Raw genomic sequence first — 20,915 nt, 5'->3', positions numbered from 1 at the left:
TGCCCGCCGCTGCCGGGCTGGTGGCTTTTGGAGGTAACTGGTGGGTTTGTGCCCACAGCGCTGCTTGGTCTCACACCATGGTGTGGTTTGGGCTTAATCAGCTCTGATCTGGGGTGCTTGTGGTTAGGCTCTTATACTGACAAGCTCTTAAAAATGAAGGTGTTGGGCAGTGTAGCTGTCTCTTGGGAGTGTGCTCGTCCCATCAGTGCTGTGACTCTGTGCTCCTTCCTAGAAGGCTCCCAATATTGAAAAAGTGGTAGGAATGGGGGATTAGGACCATGGGGATGATTTCTATGGATGGTTACTTCACACTTTGGTTGTCTCCACAGCCACAGAGGTTTGTGGCACCTGGCTTTGGTCACAGTGTTGCTTGTAAGCTGTTGCCCTGTTGGCTGTTGTCTTGGAAGTGGATGTGTTGGGGGTGGAAGGGAGCAGGGTGGTGAGTGCATGGGTAGGGGAGAGCTGGTGGAGTTGGCAGATATGTAGAGAGGTTTTGGAAGGAAGTGGTGTGGAAGCGTTGCCCAAATTGTTGGGAGGCCAGCATCCTGGCAAGGCTGCAGAGATGGCTGGGTTTTTTGTGTTCATTGGGAGCAGGAGAAGAAGGGAAAGGGTCTTTCCCCATAGGCCTCTTCCTGGCTGGCTTCATGGCTTGGGAAGCAGGCGGCAGAATTGAAGGATGCTCTATGGAATGCTGGGGTATGCATATGGCCCAGCTGCTCAGCTGGTGATGATGCAACCCCACCAAGTTTTGTGTAGGGCCTGGCTGGTGGGCCCCATGCAGCCCTGCTGTTACGGTGTGCACAGCCAGCTGCCCCCTGATGCCAGCATCCTGCCCTGCCCAGCCTGGGATGCCGGCAGAGCTGCGCAGTCACTGTGGGCAGTATTTCCTACTCCTGCCACTCCCCAGTGGGAATCCTCCCGCAGGTTATCCCAGGATGAGTCAGAGATGGGTGATAAGGAGAGGGAGTCTCCTCCTCCACTGTCAATCCTCCTAACCCTGCTCTTGTCTTTCTCTCTCTCTAGGGCTGACCAGACTGGCTGTGCCCACGATGTCCTGAATGCTGAAAACAGTGGAAGCAGAGGAGACTGTGTCCTGTTAGCTCCTCCTCCCTCCCTCATCCCTTTAGTTTGGATTTGTTTCTATTTATTTTGTGGCTGGGTTTGGGCATGGCCTTGGCTGGATGTGAGGCTGCTGCAATGTGGCTCCTTTGGCTCAAGCACCACTTGGCCATTAATGTTTGGACCTTGCTGCTCTTCGGGAGCACCTGGCTACCGCTGGCGGAAGGCAGCCCCAAGTCTCCCTTTAGGACTTTCCCAGTTTCAGACTGGAGCTTGACGCACTTGGTGGTCCACAACAAAACTGGGGAGGTCTATGTGGGGGCTGTCAATCGGATCTACAAGCTCTCCAATAACCTCACGCTCCTGCGGACCCACGTGACAGGGCCTGTGGAGGACAATGAGAAGTGTTACCCTCCGCCCAGTGTTCAGTCCTGCCCGCATGGGCTGGTCACCACCAACAATGTGAACAAACTGCTGCTGGTGGACTACTCGGGGAACAGGTTGATTGCCTGTGGCAGTGCCTCCCAAGGTATTTGCCAGTTCCTGCGGCTGGATGACCTCTTCAAGCTGGGTGAGCCCCACCACCGCAAGGAGCACTACCTCTCCAGTGTCAACGAGTCAGGCACCATGTCTGGGGTCATCATTGAGGTGCTGAATGGGCAGAACAAGCTCTTCATTGGGACGCCCATTGATGGGAAGTCAGAGTACTTCCCTACCCTCTCTAGCCGCAAGCTGATGGCCAATGAGGAGAATGCAGAGATGTTTGGCTTTGTGTATCAGGATGAGTTTGTATCCTCCCAGCTCAAGATCCCCTCGGATACACTCTCCAAGTTCCCCACCTTTGACATCTACTACATCTACAGCTTCAGCAGCGAGCAGTTTGTTTACTATTTGACCCTGCAGCTGGACACCCAGCTCACCTCACCCGACTCTACCGGGGAGCAGTTTTTCACCTCCAAGATTGTCCGCCTCTGCGTGGATGACCCCAAGTTCTACTCCTATGTGGAGTTCCCCATCGGCTGTGTGCAGGACGGCATTGAGTACCGCCTCATCCAGGACGCCTACCTGACCAAGCCTGGCAAGGCTTTGGCCAAGTACCTGGGCATCTCGGAGCGAGAGGATATCCTCTTCACCATCTTCTCCCAGGGCCAGAAAAACAGGGTTAAGCCTCCCAAGGAGTCTGTGCTCTGCCTCTTCACGTTGAAGAAGATCAAGGATAAGATCAAGGAGCGTATCCAGTCGTGTTACAGAGGGGAAGGGAAACTCTCGCTGCCCTGGCTCTTGAATAAGGAGCTCGGCTGCATCAACTCGGTAAGTTCCCGCTTGTCTCTATCCAAGCCAGGATGTTTCTGCTTCCTGGCAATGTGCTCTTGCTGGACCTTCCTGATGGAACTGACCTGAGCTGTATTTTCCTGGTGGGAGGACTGGTGCTGTTAGAGCTCAGCTTGTTCAGTAGCATTCCTCATGGACTTTGTGGCTTCATTGTGGGACAGCCATCTGGGTTTGGGTTGCATCGGTGCCTGTGGAAAGCCCCAGGCAAGAGGCCCCGTGCCAGTGCAGGTGCCTATTTCTGTGCCCCTGCCTTGTGGATCTGGGGAGTGTTGGTGAGTTGGGCTTGGGGGACAGGATGCTCAGTCCTCCAGGCATCTGCTGCAGCTCTTCTGGGAAGTCCCCTGCAGATAGCATGTGTGAATTTGTGAGTGTTGTCACTTGGGGCTTGGCAGCGGCTGAGCAAAGGTGTTTGGGGCAGTGGGGCGTGGGAGACAGGGAGTTCAGGCCTGATATAAGGAGATTGAGAGGATGGTGGTCCTGGGCACAAGGTGCCGTCAATGAGATCTGTTTTGAGCATGGCCATCACAATCTGTCATCCAGAGGTGCAAGAGATGAGCGCTAGAGTTCCAGAGGAGTGATTCCCAATCAAGGGAGTGCTCCCTTCTGTCCCCAGAGATGTGTCCCTCTGCCTGGTGCTCACGTGGATGTGTATGGCCCCTGCTTGTGGCTCAGCTGCTCAGAGTGGGGTGCAAGGGATCTCCTTACTTGGTTCTCTTGGTTTGTTTTCCAGATGAACTCTTTTTGTTGCCGGACTCTTTTTCCAGGCAATGTTATAAACCATGAACAGTCACAGCAAGGCTGTGGGTCTGCATTGTGGGGAGGTCTAACACTGGGCATCACCAAGCTGGGCTGAATAGTCTCCAGGCAGGGTCAGATACCTGGCAGAGAGAGGTTTTGGGGTGCTAGTGTGTGTGCCTGGGAGAATCTGGTGGAGGTCTTGACACTCCTGCTATTGCCCACCCCTCCCCAGCCCTGCTTGCTGGTGCTCAGCGCTCATCACCAGGCCCCCAGCTCAAGCAGTGTTTTGGGTGCCTGGCGGTGGAAGCAGGTGGGTAGGGTGTCCCTGTGGAGCAGCCCTGACTTCCCTCCCACCATCCTCCCCACAGCTCTGAAGGAGACAGCTAACAGCTGCCTGACAAAGTAAAGGGTTTGCTGTCAAGAGCGCTGGGCTCACAAATCAGATTTTGGCTTTGAACTAATTCAATTCTGCTGGAAAATGATGAAATCGTTACACTGCTGCCTGTTGGGTCACGCAGCTGCTGGCTGCAGTGGAGGAGATGCTTGCTGCTTCCTCCTACACTCCTGGCTTGTCTCTCCCAGTGCCCCTTGGCAGCACCATGCATCCCAGCTTTGGGGAGGGGGCTCTGCCCCCATGCACTTCGGGAGCAGTTTCATGTTAACAGAGTCCCAGGGTTACTACCTGGTGTAAGCCCATTTCAAGGTGCTCTTTGGGTCCTGCAGATGTGGCTCACGTGGAGTAGATGTGTGGCATGATGGGGTGGCTCCTGCTTCCAGATGGGTTGTGTTTGGGGGGTGCCACCCTCCCCCAGGGCAGCCAGGTGGTGTTTTCTGTCCCCATCCTGCTCCAGCTGCCAAGCAGAGCTGTGCAAGACATGACTGGATTGTGAGCCAAGTCCTCAGCCCCTTATCATGCTGAGTGCAAGTCAAACCAGACCCTGTGGAGCATGTAACTTTTCTGGCAAGAATCTCTATGCCCCTACTAAAACGCAGCCACCTCTGGGATGGGGCATGGCAGTGATGGATCTCGGTTTTTTGGGCTGGCCAGAAGATAAAGGGCATGTTGTGGGTTTGTTTTGTTTTTTTGTTTTTTTTTTTTTTTTTCATTTTTAAGGAGCCAAAATGTAATTGCTCACATCAGTAGTTGTTTGGGATTGGCACCCTATCCATACAGAAAATATCCCAGGAGCTCTCTTGCTCCACTTGTTTGTGATGGCAAGGGCTTGAGGCTGGACCTTGCTGGAGAAGGCTTTGCTGACACCCCAGTGCTGGACCTTGAGCATCATAGGACCAAGGGATGCTCATCTCCCAGAGCTTCAGGGCAGCTGGTGCTGGAGCCAGGAGAAGAGGCTGCCAGGCTTGGCAGCCAGCTCAGGAGATGTTAGTGGTTGCTCCATTAACTGGCAAGCAGAGCAAATTCTTATCTCCTGTTTTGCTCTCTTCCATTTTGGGATCCAGTGATCCGGCAGTGGGAAGGGGAGTGGAGATGGCTTGGAAGCAAGACCCCTCATATTGGTACACTCAGAACAGAACACACACAGCAAAGACACCTTGCAGGACCATCTGGTCCATTCCCCTGCACCAGCACTGCTGCTTACATCACTCCTGAACCTGTCCAGAGATTTTTGCAGTCACGGTGTTCTACTGAGGAGGGATTTGGTGTTGTGTAGCCCAGCTCTTCGCTTCCCCTGTGCAGTGCAGAGTCTGGAGGTCTGCATGCCCATGGCCAGATGTCAGTACATCTGTCCAGGGTACCCATACCCAAAATGGAGGGACAATAGTCTGATGTAGCAGGGGTGAGAAAGGGCAGGGAGTTGGAGCTGGAGTGAAGATGTTGCAGCAGGGAGCAATTTGGAATTTCTGAAGTCCTTGACCCCTTGGGTTGGCAGTGCAGGCAGAGCCAGTTCTGGAGCTGGCAGGACACCATCAGCAGCTTTCCTTGGGCTGCCCCAAGGAGAAAATGATTTTTGAGTCTTTGGTGTGGGGCTTGCCACCCAGCCTGCTGGCAGAGGGCAATGGCTGGTGACAAACTGTCCCAAACTGGGCCAGGATAAGCCAAATTATTTTCTGGTGGCAGCCAGAGAATGCATGTGTTAATGAACTGTACCACACCAGGATTATTTCTGGGCAGCAATTAAGGTGCAAAATGTCCTGGCATCCCAGCTTAGCACTTGGTACCTGCCTTCTGCAACCCCCTCCCTGGCTGTTTGTCCCCCTCGTCCTCATTATGGGCCCTGGGAGGGCAGAGGGGGATGAGGTGAGCCTGTAATGGTGTTAACTGGCAAATTTCTGGCTAATGAATAATGCTGAGAGGTGTAAGCCTTGCCTCTGCTGTCTGCTCCCTCATTGCTTTCGTAAGTGGGCTTGAAGGAGGCAATGAGACAAAGCATGTCAAGGAGACACCCGCTCCCACTCGCTTAGTGCTGTGGAACTGCTTTTTCCCCTCCTGCAGGCCAATTCCCTTGGGAAATTCGAGTTCTCTGTCCCTTTCTGGGGAGGTGCATTAGTGCTGGGAGAGAGAAGGATGTCCTGCTGCAGAGGTGGGGGCCTGGGGTGTCTTGGGGGCCAGGGACAGCTGAGAGGAGTGCCAAAGGAAAACACTGAAATAAAAACAAAATTAAAAGTAATAATTTAAAGAAAACTACATCCCCTGTGCAATGGGCTGAGGCTGTGGTCCCTGCAAACACCCATGCAAATGGGAAAGCAGGCAGAGCTTGACACCTCCTGCAGATCCCAGCGTCTGCAGGCTGAAATGCTGCAAGGTCACTGTCCCTCTAGGGCTGTGGTGTGTGTCAGTCACTGCTGGCACTGACCAGGGGACAGCTGTCCTTCTGTCCTTCCGTCCCTCCATCCCTCCACCTTGCCTCTCCCTGCAGCCTGTACCTAGTGGGGATGCTGGTGGGTGCCGTAACCCTGGTACTGCTGCCCTTGGCCCGACCTCGCCGTGCCGCCTGCCTGCGCTTCCCTACTGAGGCAGTTTGCTGTTAATGAGCTAATTGTCGGCGTAATTATTTATCGAGGTGGTGCCGGCATCGCAGTGGTGGCGGCGGGGGCTCCTCACGGTCCCGGAGCACAGCTGTATTTGTCGTTTCCCAGAGTTTGTTGAGACAAAGCAGAGAGGAGTAAACAGGGTAAACATCTCTCCTCTTGCATATTCAGCAGCCGAGGGGTTGGGCAAGCTGCAGACTGAGTGCAGAGAGAGCAGAAACTGCACCCAGGGGCTGACAGAGACTAAATACCTTCATGGTGTTGCCCTTAACTCGTCTGCTACTGCTGGTGGATGGGTGGAAGGTACTGGGATGCATTACTGGAATGGAAGGGTTGTCAGGGCCAGAGAGTGGATTTTTTTTTCCCCCCAGCGAAGTGCCTGAAGAATCCTGGGTATCCGGATGGAAGCTGGGTGTCATTTGGAACATTGCTTCTGCCCTCCTCTGTGTTTGGGAAGATAATTTTCTTGGATCTACTGTTTTAAAATGCCTTAGCCAGGTGATGCAGAGGAGGATGGTCGATGTGTGTGCTGGCTGATGGATAGAAGGCGGTGCTTGCAAGGCTGGGATTCAGAGGAATGGTGGAGAGGACCTAGGCTCCCTTCCCCCCTTTTTCTGTGGTTACACAGGCATGTGTTCCTGTTTTCGACTTCCCACCTCTCACACCTGGCTGTGGTTGTTCCCCCAGTTTAGGGAAGGACAAGCAAAGGTCAAGTGGGGAAGGGACCTGATCTTTGGCTGTGTGCTAACTCAGGCACCCATTGCAAACAAATCAGAGTAACTGAAGAAGCAGCCAGCATCCACACATTGCCTGGGGTGGCTGAACGTGACCAGCTGGCCTCATTCCTGGTCCTCCCTGCTGGAATGCTGGCATGGCACTGAGTCACCACAACAGCCAGGAGCAGGACTGCTGGCCTTGGGGCCAGCATGGCAAGGAGGACTGTGGCTGCAGGAGGCTGAAATCATTGTGGCTGCCAGTGCATTGCGCTGGGGCACAGAAAACCAGCATGTTTTCTCTCCTCATTTTTCTTCCTTGTTGTGCATGACTAGAATTTGCTGGTGGGAGCTGGTCTGGGCTGACCCTCACTTCCCAGGCAGCAGCAAGCCGAATCCTGGACCTATGCACTGCCCTTGTATGCGTGGGGCTCGGGAGCTCAGTGTTTTCCCATATGCTCCATGCACATACTGTATGGATTTAAAACCCCTTGGGGACTGGCATGCATTTGGAGGCTGCTGCTTGCCAAAAAGCCTCTCTCCCCTTTACATTCAAAGTTACATAAGGAACTTAGTGAAGTGGAAAAATCCCATGGCTGGAGCAGGCTGTCTCACTATTGGCCATTCCTGCCTTGCTGCCCTAGCCTCCTGCACCCAGGCTTGCTGCTGCCTGGGGATTTGGCTGGAGCCCATGCTGCCTGAGACAAGCTAAGGGCTTGTCCATTGGCAGGACTGACCTTGCTAGAGGTCCCTGGCATCACAGCTCCAAGGGCAGAGAGGGGCTGGTGCAGCCCTGCCTTGGCTTCTTCCCAGAGCTTGCAAAAGCTTCTCCCAGACCCGTGGGCGAGTGCTGCAGCGAGGAGGTAGCTGGCTGAGCCAGGCGGATTGTCTGGGACAAGGTAGCATGAGAAAAATGTGGGGATTTCCCAAAGACATTCCTGCAGGAGTGGGAACAGGGTTGGCAGGTGGGTAGCACTTGCTGGAGGCTCTGCTCTGTGAAGTGAGGTTCTTTCAGGAGCCCAGACCCGTTTGCCTTGGGACAGCCTTGGCTGGGAAGTGTTTTGTCTCTGGAGAATGTCTGGAGCGCAGCGTTCTGTCCCTCCTGCCTTGCTGCCAAACTGTTCTCTTGTTGAAGCTAGTGCTGGGGTGAGGGAGGGAGGTGTGTGTGCTGGGGAGTTCCTGCCGGCATTCCATGTGTCTGAGGTGTCAGTGGCAAGGACGGAAGGGGAGCAGGGATGCTGCTCTGGGTCCCACTGGATTTGTAAGTGCTGCTCTGTAAGATGCAGAGGACCAAGAGCCTTGGTCTACAAAGCTTGTTCAGCTACAGAGAGGGGCTGCACACCTTGGATATGTCCCAAGTACCTTACATCAGCATGCAGGGAATTTTAGGGAGGCATCAGCTCATCCCTTCCCTCTGCTGGTAAAGGAGGGATGTCTGGGACAGGACAGGCAAGGAATGGGGCTACTGAAGCTGCTGCAGCCAATGAAGTGGAGGTGGGATATGGCTGGTGGCCATCCAGGGGGTCCGGCATGTCACTGGCAAAAAGCCATCTCTCCTCTGTTTTCTTCTGACAGCCGCTGCAGATCGATGACAATTTCTGTGGCCAGGACTTCAACCAGCCCCTGGGTGGCACCGTCACCATCGAGGGCACCCCTCTCTTTGTGGATAAGGAAGATGGCATGACCTCGGTGGCCGCCTACGACTACAGGGGACAGACTGTCGTCTTTGCAGGCACACGGAGCGGGAGGATCAAAAAGGTAGGAGAGCTTTCAGTGATGCTGATGGGGAGGGATGACTTCTTGCCTTGCTGGTCCCTTGAGGGTACAGCTGGGGCTGTGCCTCCATCACAGCATGAGTTGGTGTGTTGGGGGTAACATGCAAAGAGCCAGAGAGAGGCAATTTCCTCTTGCTCCTCTTTGCCAGCCAAGTTTACAAAAGCTCTGCCTTTTGGAAGGGCTATAATCTAGGGAAGTTGAGTCCTGGCCGCTGGTGGGTGTGAGGCTGTTCTGTGGTGTCTCAGGGCAGGTGGGTTTGCCATGGGCTGGGCTCTGTCTGGCCAGATCTGAATGACTTTGCTGTTGACCTGGGCTGGGTGGGTGCCGAGGGCTCTAGCCTGGGGTGGTGGAGACTTCTCTTCCCATACCCTGCCACGGCACAAAAGGTTGCTTGTTGGTGGCAATTAGCAAATAGCTCTGTGTGTGCCTTTCTCTGTCTGCATCTCCACAGGGCACAGATTTCCTGTTATCATAACATCGTGCCTATAATTACAGCTGTACATGCCTTGTCTAAACACAGCTTGCATTAACTGTATCCTCAGCCTGGGAAGACAGTGCAAAGGTCCTGGTATGGTCTCTACCAGGGACAAGAGGACCAGGCCTTGGCTGAGGGGTTTGGCCCACTGCTTTGTGAGTTGTAAGGTGCTCCAGCACCTGTCCTGGCCACAGCATGCTGCATTTTTGCTGCTTCCCCTGATCTGTGCTGGAGGAGGCAAGGTGGATTCCCTGGCAGGAATCAGGAGGAGGGTGCAGTGGTGGATGATAGTCCCCATACGTTCCACTTGCCCTGTCTCTATTCCCTCTGGCTTGCTTGTGGCCCTGCTAATTAGCAATGTGTTTAGGGGGTAGGAGGGGAACATGTGCAGCATGTGTTGGGTGCTGGGGTCGGCAACGGGATGCTGGTGGTCCTCTCCAGCCCCACATCCTCTGCTAGGCTTTCTGTGGTCCTTGTTGCGGGGCACAGTGGCGTCAGGGCTGAGCAGGGCTGCGGGGAGCTGACAGAGGCAGCTCATCCTCCTTTCTGGATCGATGAGGGATCCGGAGGGACTGGTGTCCTTCTGGCAGCTTCTCCTGCCGCTGGGCTCCAGATGGGAGATTTTAAATGGGGATGGGAAGGAAGGAGCATGTGGGAGGAGGGTTTGCAAAGCCATGGGAACAGTGTTACACCTCTAGTTCCTTGTTTATCTAGAGGGGCTGGCAGTTGCTTTTTACACAATAGGTCTGGGGTTTCCTCTCCTTCCTTTTTTCAGTTTTTCTCTAAAAAGTTTTGCACCTTTAGAGCCACTTAGCAAGCAGTGATCTGGGGTGCGTGCCTGGCCATGGTGCAGGCTGCAGACTACAAAGTTGTGGTTGAGGCCAAGACTTGAAGCCTGGTTGTGGTTTGAGCATCCTTCTGTCCTGCAGGGCTTTCATCAGCTTGTTTTTGCTCTTTTCTAAACTCTGTTCCCTGGAGAGCTGATTTGGCTCTCTGGCCCTGTAGAACCAAAGGACATGAAGCAGGAGCTTCATGGGGAACAAAGAATTCTAAGTCCTGTCCTGGCACTGTAATGCTGAGCAGGTTTCATAGTCGTCTCCTTCTTGGAGCTCCCAAACCCCCTTGGTTTGCAGGGAGTCACTGATGGCAGAGTGGGAGCACTTTGAAGGCTCCAAGCCCTGCACTGCCAGGTCTCCTCCATGTTCCTTGTTGTGACCTTGGGGTGGGTAGCCCAGCCTCTCTGCGGCAGCCCCTGTCTGGCTGCCCAGCAAAGTGCTGCCTCAGCAGCTACCTGATCCTGCTGCATGGCTGCTGGTGGGGCCGGAGGGAGGGTAGGGCTCCCTCCTGCCTGAGGAGCACAAGGAGGGGGGGCTGCTGACCTGTTTGCGAGTGGTGCCAACATGTCTCCAGTTATGGGTACAGCAGTGTGGTCAAGGCAGTTTCTCCGGGCAGAGGGTGAGGGAGGGGTGCATGCCCCCGCAGTGGTCACAATTCCTCTGCTTTGAAGCATTTCCCACCATCCCCTTGGCAAGCACCTAAGTTAGGCTTGGTGCAGCCTGGTGGATTCTCTGTTCTCCTGACTGTCCCACCTAACCTTGCTGGCATACCCTGGCATCCTCTCTGGGGAGAGAGGGTTGTGCTGACAGCTGGGTACTCCTCTCCCCACCCCCAGGAGCCCTGTAAAGGATGCTGTTCTGCTGGAGGGGCACTGATCTCGCCATCTGGGCTGGGGTAAGGTCAGGGCAGAGTCACTGCTGTGTCTGGATTTTCCTTGGATGACAGCTCCTATACCCAGCATTTGTCCAGGCTGTCGTGTGCAGACAGAGCCTCCCTTTGTCCCCCCAAAAAAGCCACACGAGCCTCTGGCTGCGCTGCAGCCTCTCCCCAGCCCTGCTGCCAGCAGTTGCTGCTGTGAGGCCGGGGTGATGGGCAGCACCTGCTGCCACCGCAGCTGCAGGGAGACCCTAATTTTGGTGGGAGGTGTTTGGAAAGGTATTGCAAGCAATGTCAGATTTGCAAACCTGGCAATGGGACAGGGCCTGTGGGCTGGTATGGGGAGGCACTGGAGGAGGTGCAGATACAGGACCCTGAGCAGCACGCACAGGTTGCAGCAGTGAAGGCTATGGCAGCCTGCTCTCAGCTTGTCCCCTCAGGGTTACCAGGCAGGCACAGTTATCTTTGGCTGGCCCTGAGTTATGTGCAGAGGCCAGACTTGGAAAACCCTGGGCCCCATGTGCTCGTTGTCCTCTGTGCCAGCAGTCATGGGACTGGGGCGCTGGGGGGATTCCTGGCGCTGCCTGGGTGAGCAGCCTGCGGGGATGACTTCTCACGCTGCCGGGGCTGGCGGTGAGCCACTTCCTCCACGCTCCCGAGCTGGTGCGTCAGGGACCTGGCTGTGCACCCTGTGGTCTGAGGATGCTGTGGATGGGGAAGTGACATGGGGCTGTGAGCCAGGAGCATGCTGCAGTGGGGATGTCCAGGGGATGTTTGTGCGAGGGCAGAGAGGCTTGCTTCCTGATGCCTGGGTTTTTCCTGGAAACCACATGTTCTCACTGGACAATCTTCTGCTGGGCAGTTGTCATTTTCTCAGGCTGTCTTTCCCATCCTTTGAGTGGACAGAAAGCTGCATGTGTAATTGCAACGGGAGTGCTCAGTCACCTGCTGGAAAGGCACATTTGACACTGCACCTGTAGTTACCTATTAACCAGTTGCATCCCAAAGACTCTGTTTTGTGTGTGCTTTGAAGTGTTGTATGGAGAGAAGGAAGAAGGATGATGCTGGAAGAGTGTAATGGTGCAACCCCCTCCCCAGTTACTGCAGTGTGCTGGGCTAGTGACTCTGAGCTGGGGCAGTGGGGTATCCTGGGAGGTGCAGCACAGAGACACGACTGCCCTCCTTAGTTTGCCATCTGCTCCTTGTTATGCAAACAAGGAATTGCCTTAGGGCTCTGCTGAGCTCCAGTGTGGCCCTTGTGGGTTGACCCAGTTTTGGGTTCTGTGTGGTTATTTGGGGGGGGATAAATTGAGCTTCTTTATCAAAGCAGCTGGTGGCTGCCCGCCTACTGCTGTCCCCTCACTGCCGTGGAGCAAGGCAGCTGCAATCTCTTCCTCCTGCCACAGACCTTCAGGAGAAACCCAGCACCACCTGGGATCTAGATACTGGAGATCCCTAATGTGGGCATAGTTACGGGATAGTGCAGCCAGTGCATGCCAGCCAGGACAGCACTGGACTGTATATCCTGCACACCCAGCCAAGCTCCTGCTTTCTGAGGATTATCTGGCTCAGTCACCATCATAATCACGGCAGCTCCCTGCCCTGTCCTGAAAGCAGCTGGCTTTGGGGTGAGGCTTCATGCCTCACATGCATCAGGAGGTGTCTCCGTTGGGAATCTGCTCCCCCGCGGGGCTGGCGCTTGCTGCAGCTTGTTTGTTCTCTCCCACGGAAAGCACAGCTGAACTGGCCCCATGTCTGTCGTCTTTGGCTCCTCCACTTTAATAACAACAAACTCTTCACACTAAGTGGGTCACCCCCAACCCTACACAATGAAATGTGATTCTCTTCTCCTGTCCTGGGGAGGGTCAAAGGTCTTCCCTGCTGCTCTCTGTCCTCCCCTGTGCTTCAGGGACCAGATTTGGCAGCCTGTGGAGGCAGCTCCTTTGAGTGGGGTTCTCTTAAAGCTTTAGAGAAGGATGCTTCAATGTGTTCCAGCCCTTGGTGTGTCTGAACAGTATGGCCCAGAAATAGGTGCTGTAGGGAGGGGAAGCTGCTGACCAAGGGCTTTTTGGGAATTTCCCTGTTGGCTGCTGGCTCTCTTCCCATCATAAAAGCCCCCATATATCAGCCTCTTGGGTATGATGCATGACCTGATCGTGGTCCACATGAGCTGAAAGGAGAAGCTGTCAGTTTCCCTGCCCGCTCTGCCGGTCCTGTCCCCGCGGGTCCTTTTGCATCACCCTCTGCTTAGTGCTCACAGTAAGCGGCTAGGGCTTAGAAGGAGTCCTTTGTGTCCTGGTGGCTGAAATCTGGCTCCTGGAGTGAGCAGGAGGGCTCAGCCCGACTCGTGACCCTACTGCTGGCTACCCAGATTACTGCCTGCGCCTCAGCAGGCTTTTGGGGTTGGAGGGGGGCAGATTTGGGGCATCAAGCCTGCCCTGACCCTGGTGGTGTCAGCTGGTGACCCTTGAGGACTCAACTGAGCATCAGCCCCGGCACAGCCCCTTGAAATCCTCTCCTGCCCGTGTTGCTGCCTCTCCCCAGCTGGCTGCCCAGCACAAGGGCCTTTTGTTCTTTCTGCCTTTTCCCTCTGCCCTCTCCTACTCCATCCTCATCCCATCCAATGGGGACCCCTCACCCCCTCCTCATATGCACACAACTCCCTGAGATGCCTGTTCCCTACCCTGGGAGGAAGATCTGCTCCTTGGAGCGTGCATCCGTGCCTCTCCCCAGTCAATGGCAATAATTTTATTGGCATGACAAGGTAGCCGAGGGTTGCCAAAGTGAATCCATCAAATACCTCTTGGCGGCTCCCCACCCCCTCGAGAGCTCTTGCTGGAGTCGTTAAGCTGTTTTAATCAAGGTGGAGCTGGAGAACTGCCGTGTTAAGTGGATGGGGTGGTGGGGAGGGGTGGCAGAGCCCTCCCTGTCTCCCACTCGTGGCGGGGAGCGCTCGGCATTGCCCCGTTCCTGCTTAGCAGGAAGGGGCCCTGCTTGCCAGCGTGGTGCTTTGTTGAGCCGCCCGGCTCTGAACAGGATGTTTCATTGTTGGAGGAAACAATTAGAAATTCATCGTGAACCGCTGGCCTTGGGGGACCGGCCGGGCCGGCGGGGCTGGGGCTGCAGGCAGCTGCCAGCTTCGTCCTCGAGTGACTTCTGGAGGGGGATGTTGTGGCTATTCCTGCTCCTGCGAGATGGACAGGGATGAACCTTTCCCTGCTTCTGGCTCTCCGAGGGATGCTCCAGCACGCTCAGGAAGCCTTGGGGAAGGAGAGGGGAGGTGTCAGTGGGCTCCCTGCCCCTAAACCTCTCTCCTTCCACCCCTGTGCCCCCAGGCTTTTTGTCGCAAAAGCCATAACCCTTTTTTCTTTTCTTTTTTCTTTCTTTTTTTTTTTTTTCCCCCTCTCCCATCTGCTCTGCACTCTGCACAAAGCCGGCAGGTGAGCGAGGGCGGGGAGCCTGGCACCCGGCCAGCCGGGGAGGCAGCAGCAGCCAGCCAGCCCTGCTCCAACCTTCCCTGCCAGAAGTGCTGACGGTGCACGTCTCGCCTTGCCCTGCTCCGGCGCCCGCAGGCGGCGTGCCGCCTAACCCCATCCATCAGCCCGCAGCCAACACGCGAGGCAGCGCTGCCGCCGGCTTTGCTGGTGTCAGGGCAAGGTGACTCCTGGGAGCAGTGCATTGCAGAAGCTGGAGGAGGCTCAGGGATGGAGGCAGATCCCGAAAACCCCACGTCTTCAGAAGGGCTGCTGGATGTGAACCTGGCTTCTAATTTTCCCCAAGAAAGGGGTCTGAGGACAAGATGTCCCTCAGCAGTCCCCTGAACCGGCTTGTGCTGCCCCATGGGGAGTGCTCAGAACCTGGTGGGTCCATGCAAGCCACACACAGCAGCACTGCCTTTGCAGCTCTTCTGGGGCTCCCACTTTGGAAAGAGAGTAGAAATAGGGTTGTGAAAGAAAAATCCAAGAGCCTGCATGTTTGTGCCTGCATGCCATTGCTGGTCCTGTCTGTTGTTGCAGGTCTGTTAAGGCAGTGGTGACTATGGCTCAGCAGCAGTGGGAGAACAAGGTGGAAGAGTGATGGTTTGGGGTCATTGGTGGGGACTCTGAGCCCCTCTAAACCTCTGGGAGAGTCACTGGGTGCCCATATTAGGAAAAGGCATGTGTGGACTTGCCCATTGCTGGGGGCATGAAGTGCTGGCAGTGAGCACTGAGGTTTCCGTCCCTGCTGGTAGGATTGATTTGGTTGGTAAAGCATGAAGCTGCTCAGCATTTTCTTCTGCATCTGTCTGGGGCTGTGGCCCCTGCCTGTGACCCCTATTCTACTGAGAAAAGCAGGAGCATGACTCTGGCTTTGAAACTTGCCTCTGCGGTGGCCCCTTGGGGACTAGACAGGGTGAAAAGCCACCCCATTGAGATGGAAATGAGCTGGGAGGTCCCAGCTCCGTCGGGTCCCTCGTGTTGGAGCCATTGTGTCTATTCACTGGCACAAACGTTGACTAATTGTGGCTTTTTGGGTGGGAGAATAGCTCAGCCTCCCACTGAAGGCATCGGAGAAGAGGGAGGATGTGGGGAGCCCACGGCTCATCAGGCAAGCAGTGGTTGGGGAGGCAGAGGCTGTGGGTATGCCTGGTTGGGGAAGGGACTGTGCTGGTGTCCTGTCTTGCCTTTGTGCAGCTCCATTAACCCAGGTTTAATGTTGCCTGAGGAATTTGTCCTGAGCCCGTGGCCCCCTCCAGCAGGAGGAGGGAAGATGTGTGCTCAGCAGGGACCAAGCTGGTTTTGGTGTTGTCTGGGTCCTCACATATCCCAACATTGCCTCAGGTAGAGATGTGACAGTGGAAAGGTCAGGTATCCTCAGTCTCTGTAGGCTGACCTCCTTGCTTCTCCCTGCTGAACTGGGAGGAAAATCTGTCATGACTGAGAGAGGTGAAGGTGCGAAGTGGCACTTGGAGATGCAGACTGCTGGAGCCCATCATCCATCTCTGAGGCTTTGAGACATGGGATCGGTTGTTCATCTCCACTGCAGGTCCAGGAGGGGATGGTGCTCAGCCCAGGCCGTTCAGAGGAGCTGCTGTTTGGCCTCTGTTATCCCCTGCCCTTGTTAATTATGGGCTTTTCTGAAATGCAGCAGGAGAAAGGATGCTAAGGCAGGCTGGTACTGATGAAGAAGGCCGCAGGAAGGTGCCCCATGGGACTGGCATTGTAAGAAGAAATACAAAGGTGGAGAACAGGAGCAAGAGCTGGGGGGGTGGTGAGGGTGCAGACCCCCTTTTTCTCTTGGGGATTGACCTTGTTGGGTGACAGGGTATAGGACCAGAGTTAAACCCCGTCCTGTCAAGTATCTAAAAAGCACCCAAGATGGGAACAGAGTGCTCAGCCTTCATCTTGCCTGGGTCATACTTAGCCTGTGTGATACAGGGCAAACAAACCTGAGGATCAGGACTGTGCTGGTAATCCTACCCTGCCTCGTGAATAAGAAAATATCTGGGAGCTTTGCTCATCAAAGGGCAATGCAGCTGGAGCTGCAGCACCAGAGGTTTAGGCATTCCACCAGGCTGTGGAAGGGGGTCTCCTGGCCTCGAGGGTGTGCATGCTAATCCTGGTTTAGGCCACCACAGCAAGGGTAATGCCAAAGATTTCAGACGATGGCACTTCACAATGAAATGAGTTTGGGAAGTTCTCATTTTAATCCCTTGACTCGATGCAGCTGTGGCTGAGGGGGAGCTGGAGTAGGCTGCTGGGCAGAGCTGGGATGGTGTAGCAGGGAAGAGCATCTCAGGAGGAGCATCAGAGCCCCCAATGTAAACATGTCCCATTCTTACTTGTTTCCTCTGTTTTTTCCTTTTTCTCTTATCTCTCCTACCCCCACAAATGCTGGAAACAGCTCTGTCTGCTGCACACCAGCTCCATGTTCTTCTTCTCCTATTTTGATGGGTCCTTGAGGTTCCCATATTTCACCTCTGACTGGCTGGAGGAGTGAAGTTGAAAGGTTTTGCACTGAATAAACCTTCCCTAACCCTGTCCAGCTGCTTCCAAGCTGGGACGTTTCCCCATAAATCCTCCCCATAAATCCTTTCCTTACCCATTGCAATTTGGTTGAAACTGGAAGGGAAGAGCGGGGTTGCAGTGAGGCATGGCAGGGAATGTGACAAGTAAAGGGAGTGCCATTGTTTGGGGTTTGGCACTGGATTTTGGGACCCTCGGGTGCTTTCCCTGGGTGGCCTGTCCTGTACCAGAGCTGATCCTGGCACCTCCCTGCTCTTTGTGCTCCCATGGACCAGCTGCTGGCACAAAACCTCCCCACAGCAGCGAGAGCAATTGTCTACATAGGAAGCAATAGTGGGAAAGTTTTATTTAATGAGTGCTTAGTTCTTTTAATGCCATTTAGCAGCTGGAGAGAAGGAAGAGAGCCAGTACTGTGTGACAGGCTGGCTCTCTGCAGAGTGCAGACTAGCTGAGGTGGTGTGGAGCATCCCTACAGTCTGGCGGAGTGAAGTAGGGCAATGTGATAGTGCTTTGATTTTCCCATGCTCTGTGCTCTTGAGAGCAGCATTGGTTGGTTGCTCTGTGCCAGGACAGAACTGGCATGGCTGGGCTGCTCAGTTCAGGGGTGCAGGGGTTGCAAGGTTGGGTCATGCTGGTAGAGCTGATGCTGGAGGAAGCATCTCCCTCCTGCTGTAATCCCTGTACGGGCAAAGGAAATGATGCTGGGCTGAAAAAAGCCTGCGTGGTTTTTATTAGCTACAACCCTAATGATGTATTTTGGATTGCTCTCCTGTGTAGATAAAATTTACCAGACCTTGAACAAAGGGGAAGAAAAAAGTCTCTCTGACCTTGAAGCTGTTCCTTCACTTGTCTTCATTTCATTCCCCTCGGCTGGGGATGTGGGTCAGTTTTGGGTGCTATTTATAGTCTGCTGTGCTTGATGGTTTTCTTTACAAAGAGAAAGGTTGTCACCTTTGTTTCTGATACTGCAGAGAGGAGCTGCTCAAGGGAAAAGGAAGAATAAATGAGAAAATTTTCAGAGTGTTCCTGCATGTAGCAAAGCTTTGTAATCTGGAAAGATCAAAAAGTGCTGAACTGGCCACGCTGAGCTCCTCGTGTGGACATAGTCGTGGTTCATAATGCCTGGAGAGATACAGGATGATGCTCTGCCGTGCTGGCTGCTGACTGTTGGGACCAGGTGAAGCCTTTATCCACTCCAGAAGGGTGATGCTTTCCCTTCCCAGGCTGTTTGGCTCACTTCTCCACATCTGGCACAGTTGGCTTTGCTTGAAACAGCACGTTAGCTTAATTCTTCCCTTCTCCCTCCCCCGTGAAGGAAGCCCTGGCTGTGTTTCCCACCTTCGCTGGAGCCACCTGCCCACAGGAGCCCTGCTGCTGAAATGGCATCACTTGCCTGTGCCCACATCCCCTCCTCCGGCCTTGTCCCGTGCTGACAGACTTGTTGAAACAATAAATGTTGCCATAATTTAATTTTCAGGCAAACAATAGTCCAGGGACAATGTTAAATTCATGAAACTGGCTTAATGCAATGACATTTAATGAAACAATTAGTGTTCACTAGTGTGGCTGTGCCTGGCTCTGGGGTACTGGGGGTGCTGCTCCAGCTCGCCCACAGTCCCTTTCTGGGGACAAGCTGGGGAAAGGTTGGTGCTCTGGGGATAAAATGGGGCTGCCCTGCTGTTCTCCCCAGGCTGGGTGTGCTCTTGGGCTGCAGCTTTCTTGTCCTGCTCCTTGATGCTGCTGCAGTGCAGGCTGAGAGGTGGTGGGTCCAAACTCCAAAACTCCATGGCTTGGCTGAGAGGGGAAAGGTTAATGAGAGTGTTCTGGGGCAGGAGTGAGCTTGGTCTTTGTAGGCTTTGCCTTCCCTGATCCTTTCCTCCCTTTGCCTGGAACTCCAGAAGGTCACTTCAGCTCCCAGCAGAGGCAAGGGGTGGGGGCAGTGTTCCTGCTGGGGAGGCTTTTGCTGAGGGATGGCCAGGCAGGGGATTGTTCCTCAGCTGAGCACTGGTCGACGGTTTGGCAATGGATAGGTCCAGGTGAAGGGCTCCTGGCCACATTGCTGTTGATCTCCAGCTGCTCCTGGAGAACTCTTGTCCCTGTTGGTCCCTGGGATGCCTCTGGGTCAAGGGCAGGCAGAGCAGGAAGAGGAGCCATTTCCTTGTGCTGGATCTGCATCTTGGAGAGTTTCTCCTCAGGTGTGAGGATACCTGTGGAAACACACTGTCATCCCCAGCCTTTGCTTTGGGCTGACAGATTGAAGTCTCAAATGCTGTGGCACCCCAGCTCCCAGGTATGCATCACTGGCTCTTCCCAAGGGCACTTGCCTCCAGGGCCACTCTGGGTTGCAGTATCCATGAGGCTATTAATTGAGGCTGTTCCATTTGTAGCAAGAGTTAGGAGTGGTGCTGTGCTGGGAGAGCACAGGCTTGGATTTGGGCAGGGGTTACGGCTCACAGAGCAGGTGAGAAGAGGCAGTTTGGAGAGCAGAGAGCCTGGCTGCTTGCTTCAGCACTGGGTTGGATTTGTGCCACCCCACCGGCATCCCTTGGGCACCCTGGCACCAGTAACAGGTCCAGAAGAGGTTTCCCTGCTGTTTCTTTCCTTTCAGTGATTGAAAGAGCTCTGTAGATCTTAATTATGTGCTGGCATCCACAGAGCAAACCTGGTGCTGGTGTAGCTGGAAGCTTGATGCTGGCAATGCTGCTCACTGGGCCTGGTGGCTGCTGGGGTAAGGGGCTTCCTTGCCTTTCTGGTGGCAGCTCATCCTTGCTAGATTGGCAGACCTCTGGAGCCACATGGGTAGGAACTGGGGCAGTGGTGGACTGAGGGATGATGTTAAATGTATGTGTGGATGATTTTGCTATGGCTGTTCTTCAGTCAAGCTTGAGGAGGGAGCAGCTGGAGACACATGGATGCCATCTCCTTGCCCTGAAGGAGATGCCATCTGTGGGTCTCCAGCTAGGCTCTTCTCACCTGCAGAAGTCCTTCTTGGCTCTTTTGCATCCTCCTAATCCTCCCAGCAGCGCCCTCTACTAAAATCTGAGCACCACCAAACTTGTGTCACTGGACATGCTTTTCCCACCTGGGACTTAAATCTAGATTTTCACTGCAAGATGCAGCAAAGTCTTTCCAACGATGGATTTCTGAGCTTGTGGGCAAACCTGAGCTCTGTAGAGCAGTTTGCACTCCTGGAAGCTGTGAATGCAGCAGTTCTGCTAGCCTCAGAGGCTGGGTCAGTGCCTGGTTGTTCCCTGCTCCCTGGCTTTGTTGTGCTTTTTTTGTTTTACTTTTTTGCTTTAACCGGTAGCTTTCGAATGAAATGCAGTGGGGGGAAAAATATCATGGAGGAAATATATGATGCAGTTTTGATGTGCATGTGTGTGTATACATATACCTGTGCCTGGTTTTCTTTACAAGCTTCCAAAAATAGGCCTGTCTTGGCCAGGGTGACTGCGTCTGTAATTAGCTTTGGAAAGTGGGTGTCTTAGTGAGGCTGGTACATTTGCAGCCACACAGAAAAGGCTCAGCATTGCTGGCAAGGAGGTTAAGGTGTGAGACCTCAGAGGTGGTGGTGGGCATGGCTGGAGGCTAGAGAGGTACAGGCAGTGGGCTCCTACAGTGGGCTCTGTACCAGCCTCTGCCCTGCCCCCAAGGTGGAAATCCTGGATGGGGTTGGGCTTGCTATTTGTTTTTGCTGGTATTCCTCTTCATATTGTTTTCCTGATGGTGTGGGGGGTGTGTCTGATACCTGTGATGGATTTTGTGAGAAATGAGCAAAATCCTTTAACAAGACCTCAACCCCCCAAAACTATGCCTTGTCTGCATGGCTCTTGCCAGCTGATTCCCACCCTGTGCGAGGGACGGAAACTTCCCAAATTGAATTCTCCGCTTATTTCCCCAGGGTTTCTCCATGTAACTCTCCCTCTCTTTCTGGTATGTTTATGAGCCTCCAGGGATCTGTTTTTACACTCAACGTTTAAAATTAAAGATGTGTTTCTCTTCTAGAAGGTGAGATAAACATTCCCTGTCTCAGCCAGGGGTTTCCTTCCTGACTTCCCTTCCACCAGCCTCCCCCAGAAATCTGCTGGTGGGAAAGAGTGAGCCCATGGCTGGAGA

The 20,915-nt window shown here is 54.2% G+C and overlaps 1 protein-coding gene across 2 annotated transcripts in view; it reads left to right on the top strand.

Moving 5' to 3' along the window:
- The first annotated feature begins 1,167 nt into the window (after window positions 1–1,167).
- Window positions 1,168–20,915, top strand: part of PLXNA1 (plexin A1) — a 104,586-nt gene continuing 84,838 nt past the window's right edge. For both annotated transcript variants that reach the window (XM_054387464.1, XM_054387463.1), the window contains exons 1-2: window positions 1,168–2,370; window positions 8,406–8,588. In XM_054387464.1, coding sequence (XP_054243439.1) covers window positions 1,168–2,370; window positions 8,406–8,588 — 1,386 coding nt within the window. The remainder of the gene's footprint in view (window positions 2,371–8,405; window positions 8,589–20,915) is intronic.

Source organism: Indicator indicator, chromosome 15 (genome assembly GCF_027791375.1).
Source record: "Indicator indicator isolate 239-I01 chromosome 15, UM_Iind_1.1, whole genome shotgun sequence".
Lineage (NCBI taxonomy): Eukaryota > Metazoa > Chordata > Aves > Piciformes > Indicatoridae > Indicator > Indicator indicator.
This window is presented reverse-complemented; position numbering and strand designations above follow the sequence as displayed.